Raw genomic sequence first — 9,527 nt, forward strand, 5'->3', positions numbered from 1 at the left:
AAATGAGGGTCATTGTAGGCAACTGGACACATGGAAGTGCATCATAAGTTAAGATTAGTTTGGTTTAATTTTGCCTGCATTTACCACTAATTAATAAGGCACTCTGCTGTGCCTTTTGACTACTTGATTCTGTTAAGGTTTGAACAGGCAAGTCCACAAATAGAAAGCAGTAACTGAAAACCTGGATACGGTGTTTCTACACCACAGTATCCCAGTTTATATGATCAAAACTAGGTTAAAACCTTGCACAGGTTTCCAAAACACGAGTATTACAGTGACTATCAAAACATTACTCAAAAACCAGATCATGATTGTTTATAACAGTAATGTGCATGTTAATGCATCCAGAAATAGATGCGCTCACTGCGAAGGCCAAGCATTTAACAGAAAATATAAGGAAAAGTGTTTTCATGTGTCCCTGTGTGTGGTTGTATTTGTGCCAATGGCAGAAGGTGCAAGTGAGTGTGGAAAATGGATCAAGGGAATGAGAAAATAGGAACAGGAGAGGATCTGATGACCTAAAACTTCCTCTGCTGCCTTAAATGAAAATATATAATCACAACAGTGGCTGCCCTCACACAGCACTGTCAAGACAAGCACAGCTACACTAAAATGAAGATCCAAGTAAACACAGTAAAAATCGTAGAAGTCAGTTTTTAGTGCGTCTTTAACTTGACGGTCTGTAATTTTGTGTTATTCGGCCATGACAAATCCGAAACCTTTTAAATTCTTGAAGAAATCCCAGAGTCTGTGATACAATCAAAAGCATCTGTCACGGACTTAGGGCCTTTTTATGTTCTTGGTTTGTTTTAGTGTTAAAAAAAACTGCAGACGGAGAGATGTTAAACTGTTGAATTTCTGTTCATGTTGTCTACAGACAGAGTTCACCTGTGTTATCTTTTTTAGTGTTTTTTTTCTCTCTCTATCCCTCGTCTAACTCTTTTTTTTTCTTTGTCTTTGGATTTCTGTTTTGGACATTATGCCTTTGCGACACATTTGGGTTTCGTTAGGGCCTGTTTCGTACTGCACAGCACATACATGATAGTGTCATCGGCGTAGAAATGAAAATTTGAGTTTGGAATATTCAGTCCAAGATTATTTATGTAAATGGGCAGTAATAATGGGCCCAGTACAGAACCTTGAGGAACACCTTTTTTTCACTTGCAATAGCTCAGAGGAAAAGCCCTCTATCTGAACAGCCTGGGTTCTGCTTTCGAGATAATTTGCAAATTACCTGACTGCTTGTTGAGGAGAAACAATAACTGAAAGACGTTTGATTAAAGCATTGTGATCAACAGTGCGAAATGCCTTCGAAAAATCCACAAAGGGGGACAGACTGCATTTCTTCTTGTCAAGAGCTTCAGTTACATAATTTATGGCCTTCATTGCAGCAGAAATAGTACTGTGACTTTATTAAAAAAAACTGACTAAAATGGTGACAAAATAGAGTTGGTGGCCAGAAATTATTTTACCTGTTCACTGAGCAAAGATTCAAGCACCTTTGCCAGAGCAGAGAGTTTAGAAATCAACTTGAAATTGTTTAAAATACTAGGATCACCTCCTTTTAGGAGGGAGATAACAAGGGCAGATTTCCAGTCCAAACACAATTCCTTTGAAGTCAAGATAAGGTTAAAAAAAAGGTGACACAGTGGTTCAGCTATAATTTCAGCTGCCAGATTTAGGAAGAGTAGCTCCAAGTTATCCAGGTTTTCTAAGAATTAAGAGCCCTCTTGACCTCTGTTGTGGTAATGGGAATAAAGTTAAAAACTTGAGTAATGCCAGTGGTTCTTGTAGGAGCTAGCGATACTTCAGTATAATTGTCAGGATTGTATAGAAAACCAGAAAATAAATTATTAACGAAATGATTTAGCATTTCTCTCGGGTCACTTACTCAGACTTTGTTATAAAGATAACAAGTCTACGTGCTACTTTTCCTATGAAGTACACCAAACTGGCAAATTGGGCATGTTCCTGAAAGTCATTATAAAGTAATCTGGCTCCATCTTGTGGCACTAAAACGACTTTCAATTAAATGGTTGGCAGGTCAGAGCAAATTGGAACAGTGTGACCTTCCAATGTGTCCCGATTTAGCCACTTGAGTGGTCAGTGTGACTTGAACACATTATCTCCACAGAAAAAGCTGCGTGTTAAGTATCAATACGAATCTCAGACATGGGCTCAGGCCAACATTTAAAAAAAAATATATATATATATTTATATATATACTGTACATATATTAATGAACATTTGATATAATTTAGTCAACATGTTATTTTGGCCACGGCTGATAGCTGCGGTTGTGTCCTTGTGGTCATACCGTCATTTTTCTTGGGCGATGACCGCACGGGTTATTTCAGTTCATGCACCGGGAGCGAGCACCGCGTCCGCTGCTGCAGGGTAGTGCGCGTTCACGGACGACTGCGCTAATTTAAAGGGGCGGTGAGAGCCGGTGTAGCAGTGGCTAGTGCGCCTTGGTCAGTTTCATTCGGAGATTATTGCCACCTAACGCTAACACTGTGGCAGATCTGAGCAACGGTTCCGAAGTAGTTTTCCACACAACTAGGAGGACAAGCTCACTTTGCCGTCTCTCAGCATGGGAAACCTGCCGCTCTCCACTGGGTAACACAATATAACGCGTTGCTTTGATAATATGCGTAATATGCTTTGCTGAGCTTGTATGAAAATGATTAGAAATAAAGATAAGCTAATGATGGACTGTGTCCTACCTAAACCCGGTAGGCATGCACTAAAATTGGTCAGAGTCCACTGTCTTCTGTTGGTAGCCTACATGTAAAAGAGAGGCTAAAAAAGGCTTCAAAGATCTGCTCCCTTCTCGGAAGTATAAATATCCCTAACAGAAATAAGTCATTCAGTGATGCTCTGTATGTTGATGTGTACCTGTACGTGTCCAAAGCAATGAATGACCTAAATCAGGCTTATAGCCCATCTTAGAAAAATGTTAGAAAAGGTGCTTTAGGTAGTTTGCTTAGACACGAAATTAGTTTTAGTGAGATGCAAAAGCGAAGTTTTTTTTATGGGGAAACAACACGGCCTTGAAAAGTTCTGGATTGGTTTGATATTAGTGAATCTCTGTAATGATTATAAGTTTATGGGCTAAATTAATGATAAGTATGCCTAGAACTTGTTGCTCTCCCTGGCTTAAACTAACAGAATAATTTCCAAAAAAGCACAGAAGCTGTGCAAAATGTAAAGAGAAGGAAAATGCAAACATTTTAAATCAAGTGACCATCTAAAAATGTGACAAACAAGGGTTGAAACTGAGAGAGTTCTGTTCCCTGAAGAATGTGTGCTAATATTGAATTTGATGCCAGCGATCTGTTTAACAAACATTTGGACACAAGGACACTGTGTTGGATCACCTCTTCTTTCAACAAAGTGAAGAACAAGTGCTGAAAATGTGTCATTCAGCATCAATAGTGCCTTCACAAGCCTGCAAGTTGCTGGCACTGTGTGCAATGAATACATTCACAAGTGCCGGCTTTAAAACTGATTTCCAAAGAACAATTTGGCATTTTGATGCATGGACCAAAGAATTATAGCACAGAGGATGTGCGTGAGCAGCATTTCTGGGTCTTGTTTTATTTGGTATGTCTTTCCATGGAAAAGTTTTTGATTAAATTCAGTTCAATTTTATTTATTTAGCGCTAAAACTTATCTTTGGTCCCATCCCCCACAAGCTTACACAAGGTGATGGTGGAAAGAAAAAGCTCCCTTTTGACAGGAAGAAACCTTTGGCAGAACCAGACTCAGAAAGGGTGGCCATCTGCCCTGAGAGGACAGGAAAGAGGGGACAACAAGCACCATTACAGCAAGCCAGGGATACCTGCTGAGAAAGAGAAACTCAAGTTAATGACAACAGTCATGTCACATGTCCCATTCTTCTTTTAGAAACTCTAGGAACCACAAGTAAACTTGCAGTCTGAAAGCAAAGTGCTCTGTTGGGAAAATATTCCACTATGAGTTCTTTAAGATATGATAGAGCTCGGTCAGTAAGAGTTTAATATGTGATGAGTAGAATATTCCATTGTGAATTTAACAGGGAGACTCGAGAGAAGGCCTCAGTAAGAAAAGATAAAACTGGAGAAATAGGATCTCACCTGCTAGTTCTCATCAGAACTCTGGCTGCAGCACTTTGGATCAGCTGGAGGATTTTCAGAGATGTTTTGGGCTAGCCTAGTAATAAAGAATTGCAGTCGTCCAGTCTTGAAGTAACAAATGCATGGAGCAGTTTTTCTACTTGACTACAATATTATGATGTTGAAAAAAGACAGTCCTAGAAACTTGATTTAAATGTGAGTCAAAGGATAGATCCTGATAGAAAATAAAATAAAATAATAATTGCACTGCACTACTAGAAGCCAAGGAAATGCCATCTAGAGTAACTATATAGCTTGACAGTTTATCTGATTGGTTTCATAGATACAAATAGTTGAGTATCACCAGCATAGCAAAGTAAATTTATGACAGGCTGTCAAATAATATTAGGTAATGGAAGCATGTATAAAGAAAAGAATCGGTCCAGGCACGGAACCCTGCGACTTACTCTTGTGTGCAAGGAAGATTCTTTGTTAACAGGAACGATCTAGAAACCATCGGATAAATATGACTTAAACCAGCCTAACGCAATTCCTTTAATCCCAATAACACGTTCAAGCCTCTGTAATAGATGGTTGTGATCGATCGTATGAAATACAGCACTTTAGCTTGGAATTCTGATTGCAACAATAAACTGTGTTCCCTGAAAATAGTGAGCAGAAGTGTTTAACCCCCAGCAGTGATTCTCAATACGGAATCATATTTGTTTTTAATGCAGGGCTGTCTTGAGACCCAAATTTCACCACCATTCAACTCTATCACTTCCATGCAGACATTTTTATGCATTTTGAATCTTTTAGCTATATGTATCTTGTTTGCAATCTCACATTGAAAGTGTTCTTTGCTTAGACACTCTATGGTGAACTCCTTTCCATCTTTATTTATGACACATGTTTGGATGTTCTTTTTAGATCCAGTCATACCACTGACCTGTTACCAATTAACCGTTTTAGTAGTGAGAAGCTCTGCTTTTTTTGTCTTCCCAAATTTGAGCATGCATTGTTCAACAATAGAACATCTCAGTTTCAATGTGTTGTCTCTGTATTATTTCCAAGTAAACAGTATGTTTCAAACGCTTTTATTTAAAAATATATGATCAGAAATACAAAGAGAAGAAAAATAGACCATGTGTATTCAAAGCCATTCAGGCAGCTGACAGGATGCCCAAAATAGATGTGTTTAACAGGTATCCAAGATTTATTATTAGCCTTGGATAACGCTGCCCTGGAACACGGATTATGACCAGAGTGTTTATTGGAAACAATAAAAATGACTCGCTGTGTATAAAAACAACTGCAGTGCACAATCTTTAATTTGTCCCTATCTCAGAGGGATGTGTATGGACAACCCACATGTTTTATGATTTTGTTTATTTTTTTAATCTGACTTGTCTCTTTTTCTAGTCTCTTCAAGACTGAGGCAACCACATCCAAACAAGTCAGAAAAGGGAAGTATGTAGCCAGAAGAATCTGCAATGGTATAATTTATTATTACACTCCGATCACAGCTGCGGAGTATCAGACTGTAAGCCCTGCCAAAGACTCTCAGACCCCTACAGCTCTTTGCCCTGTCTCATCCATTTCACCCTCAGCTATGCCTCTCAGTGACTCCAACTCTGCAGATACCTCGTCTTCCCCATTGCTCTCGGAAACACCTTCACAAGTGGCTGTCTCTTTCCAAAAGCAGTCATGTTCTGCCTCCACTTCCCGCCCGCTTCTCCTTTTCTTCTCCTGGCTCGGGGCCCTGCCAGGGGCTTTTGCCAAGTACAGGGATCTCTACCTGGACCGTGGCATGGATGTCCTCCTGGTCCAGAGCAGTGTAATGCACTTCCTGTGGCCTCGATGGGGACTCAACTATGGGTTGGAGGTTTTGAATATTCTGCAGGAGCCTCCGTTTTCAGGGAGGTCCATCCTGGTCCATGCCTCCTCCATTGGTGGCTACACTTTTACCCAGATGCTCACCCACATTGCTCAGGAACCGAAAAAACATAACGGCCTGCCAGAAAGGGTCATAGGACATATCTATGACAGCCTTGTGGTCGGCTCGCTGGAGCACATGGCAGCAGGTAAGAGTGATCCACCACGGTCATGCTGGAGCTCAGGTTACTTTTGTGTTGGATATGTGTGTCAGAACTTTAATAATTTATTAGACCACTGACCTACTGCCCGAGTTTGTCAGAGGTACTGGATCTCTTTGGGGATTTTTTCTAATCAGATTTAGGATACATTTATACAGAGCATGTAACTTAAGTATTGTGTTAGTATTGATTTAAAATGATAGAGTACAAATTCACAAAATGTCCAGTTTCCCACGGTATTCAGCCAAGAATAACTATGTTTTAATCAACAATGTTGCTGCAGCTCCTTCACTCTGTTAATGAAACAAAAGATTTAGTAGCACACATAAGCACCATAGCTTCACTCTGCCCTATTCTGTTCTGCATTGTGTGTGTATCTATACATCCCTGCTTTCCAAAAAAGTATGGCCACGTTGTAAATTGTTATCAAAAACACAATGCCATGATTTGTAAATGATTTAAACCCTATATTTAACTGAACAAAGACAGAGAATCAAATGGTCAAACAAAGAAATTCCACCTTTTTTAAAGGTGGCGAGCAATCCATCACTCCATTTTATTATACCCGCTTAATCCAATTTAAGGTCACAGAAGGGCTGGAGTCTATCCCAGCTGTCATTGGGTGAGAGGCAGGGTACACTCTGGACCGGTCACCAGTCCATCACAGGGCAGTAGTGGATCATCTAACAACTAATTTGGTTAGTTGGCAACATGTCAGTAATATGATCTTGTGTATTAGGGTTGAGTCCAAGAGCTTTTCAGAAATAAATGCGATTCACTTCATTGGTTTACTCATAAAGCATTAATTCACAACAAAAGTAATCTTAGGGCACTTTACAGAGAAAAGTAGCAAGTTCAATCTAAGTTCAGTTTAATCCAGCTCAATCCAGTTCATTACGATCAAATCAGATTCAGGCAAATTGAGTATGATGTCATTTAAAAAAAAAAAAGCCACTTTGTAAAAAGTTATCAGTGCAGTAAAACTGTGAACACTTTCACTACTCTGTGTAGAAGTTCAGCGAAAACATTAAAGAATGTGATTTCTCAATATAATATATATATATATATATATATATATATATGTGTGTGTGTGTGTGTGTCTTTATTGACACAAGCAAAGTACTGTCAGCAAGTACAGTTCATCACAAATCCACAAATGAAAGTTAACACTCAACCATACATAGAAAAAAAAAGAATGTAAATCAGTGAGATCCAGAAACACGGCAGTCTTCTCCCCGTCCAAACTCAAGTGAAGTGGAAAACTGTCCTGTGGTTTGTCAAATCCTTTGGGAGCTGATTTTCTATTTGATATAGGATATTTATAAATTTTTCTTATGATTCAAATCTAGATAATCTCTTTCATTTACCTGCTGATATATACTATGCATTTTTCAAACTGGGACTACATGTTATTCTGGATGTTTACATATTTGGTATTTTCACAGTTGTGCTCTGTGGAGCAGGAGAAGAAAACCTGGAGGGGCTCTAGTTTGATTATTCTTTAAATACAGGCGCTTGTGACATCATATGTGTGACATTGAGTTAAATTTAGCATTTAGCCTAATTCTTGTAAAATGCCAGTATATATATATATATATGCCACTTAGCCTGAAAACACTGGGATATTTTAATACCTATCACCCAGCCTTACTCTGGGCTAAATGCATTACATGTTTTGGATCAACATGGCATCAAATTCTGAACAGAATAAGATTTCCCAGTTTTATTTGATACGTCGTTGTAGGATTAAATGCAGGGTTTAAATGATGTGCAAATCATTGCACCCTTTTTTTTAATCTACAATCTGGAGACTTCTTTATGTAATGGGGTGTATATAGATGTACTCTTGATTTTAGAATATTTAATCTCTTAATTATATATTGTCACTACTTGTCTTCCAGGCCTTGGCAAGACTCTGGTGCCACGTTTAGAAGGCTTCATCAAAAACACCGCCATGCTCTACTTCTGGCTTTTTAAGTCCCACACGGCAGACCTCTACGAAAACGGCATCCAAGTTTTCTACAACAGCCCGATTACGTCTCCAGCCCTATTCTTCTTCTGTGAAAACGACACCATGTGCAACCCGACTGTCATGGAAAAGTTGATTGACTTGTGGAGGCGGAGGGGCGTTGCTGTGGACAGCCGGAAGTGGAAGGAGTCCACACATGCAGCCCACCTGCGATGCCACCCGGAAGAGTATCTCTCCTCGCTGCAATATTTCTTGAACTCACTGCACATTTCCTCCCTTAAAGCTAAAATGTGAATAAAAGTAAAAATTTGGCACATTTTAATTTTTAAAACCACAACATGGTCTATGATTTTAAACTGAAGGCACTTTGATTATGTTGTCTTGTAGCTCTGATGTTGTTATTAGTGTAAAATAATTGGAAAAATACATTTTTCTCTCCCATAAAACATTCTCTTATTCTCTCTTATTTCATTTTGCCTAAATAAAAGGTCACATTTTAAGTTATTTAGTATGTTACTGTTGCACTTATGTCTGTTTTTGCACATTAACCATTTCATTTGCTAGCAAATGTTGTTGCCTGCTGTGAAGCCTAGAAGAGTTTTGGTTTCTGTACAGTATGACAAATGAAAATAAAACTTGGAGTTCACAAGTGAATGCCACTTGCACAAAAAATACATCTGTTTATTCTTGTGTTTTTGTTTCAGACTAAAACAACCAACGTGTGTGTATTTTAGATAGTTGATTCAGAAAGATAGTAGTCAAAACCTGTTATTTTTAGTTTTTTTTTAATTAGTGGCTTACACAGAAACCGTGTAGAAAGGGCGCGACATAATGCTGTTAAGGTCAAAGAGGGATTATAGATAAGTATTTGGTTTTGCAACATTACATTGGGTGTTGTGTTCTATAATGCAGCCTATTGTGTAGTTTGTCAACATGTTAATATCATCTGAGGATACACTGAAAATGTCCCATGAGAGGCAACAAGGCTACGGTCCACTGATTTGGCAGTAGAGAAAGAGGAGGTTGGTCGGAAGCCAAAGGCCCATCTAGTAAAAGTTGACGAAAGGGGTTTTGTTGCAGTTTACTGAACTGGGTATAAGAGGGTGGAGCCTTAAGCAGTTATAAAACAGGTCATATTTTGCAACCAGTTGGAGTGAATGGTTATGGCTTAGAATTATGAAACAACAGGTCACTGGGCACAGACATGTAAATGGATCCCATTTAGAAAAAAATGCACACACAAACAAAAAAACTGTGGATTTTTGTTTGAAGTCATTTTACATCTTTTGCTGTATTTTTTCCCTTTATCTCATTGTTTGGGGACACTGATCATATTAGATCTTTTTGTACTTGTTTGCATCTACT

General features: G+C 38.7%; 1 protein-coding gene across 1 annotated transcript; it reads left to right on the plus strand.

Annotated features, from left to right (window-relative positions):
* The first annotated feature begins 2,444 nt into the window (after positions 1-2,444).
* Positions 2,445-8,822, plus strand: LOC140283129 (uncharacterized). The gene is made up of 3 exons (XM_072377803.1): positions 2,445-2,619; positions 5,520-6,181; positions 8,095-8,822. The coding sequence occupies exons 1-3, from the start codon at positions 2,594-2,596 to the stop codon at positions 8,454-8,456; spliced, it is 1,050 nt and encodes a 349-aa protein (XP_072233904.1). The 5' UTR covers positions 2,445-2,593; the 3' UTR covers positions 8,457-8,822.
* The last annotated feature ends 705 nt before the right edge of the window (positions 8,823-9,527 follow it).

The sequence above is a fragment of the Leuresthes tenuis genome, unplaced genomic scaffold (genome assembly GCF_036924035.1).
Source record: "Leuresthes tenuis unplaced genomic scaffold, fLeuTen1.0.hap1 SCAF_23, whole genome shotgun sequence".
NCBI lineage: Eukaryota > Metazoa > Chordata > Actinopteri > Atheriniformes > Atherinopsidae > Leuresthes > Leuresthes tenuis.

Coding starts and splice junctions, on each gene's coding strand:
- LOC140283129 (XM_072377803.1), top strand. CDS start 2,594: ATGGGAAACCTGCCGCTCTCCACTGG. Junction 2,620..5,519: donor AACCTGCCGCTCTCCACTGG/GTAACACAATAT, acceptor CTCTTTTTCTAG/TCTCTTCAAGACTGAGGCAA. Junction 6,182..8,094: donor GCTGGAGCACATGGCAGCAG/GTAAGAGTGATC, acceptor CTTGTCTTCCAG/GCCTTGGCAAGACTCTGGTG.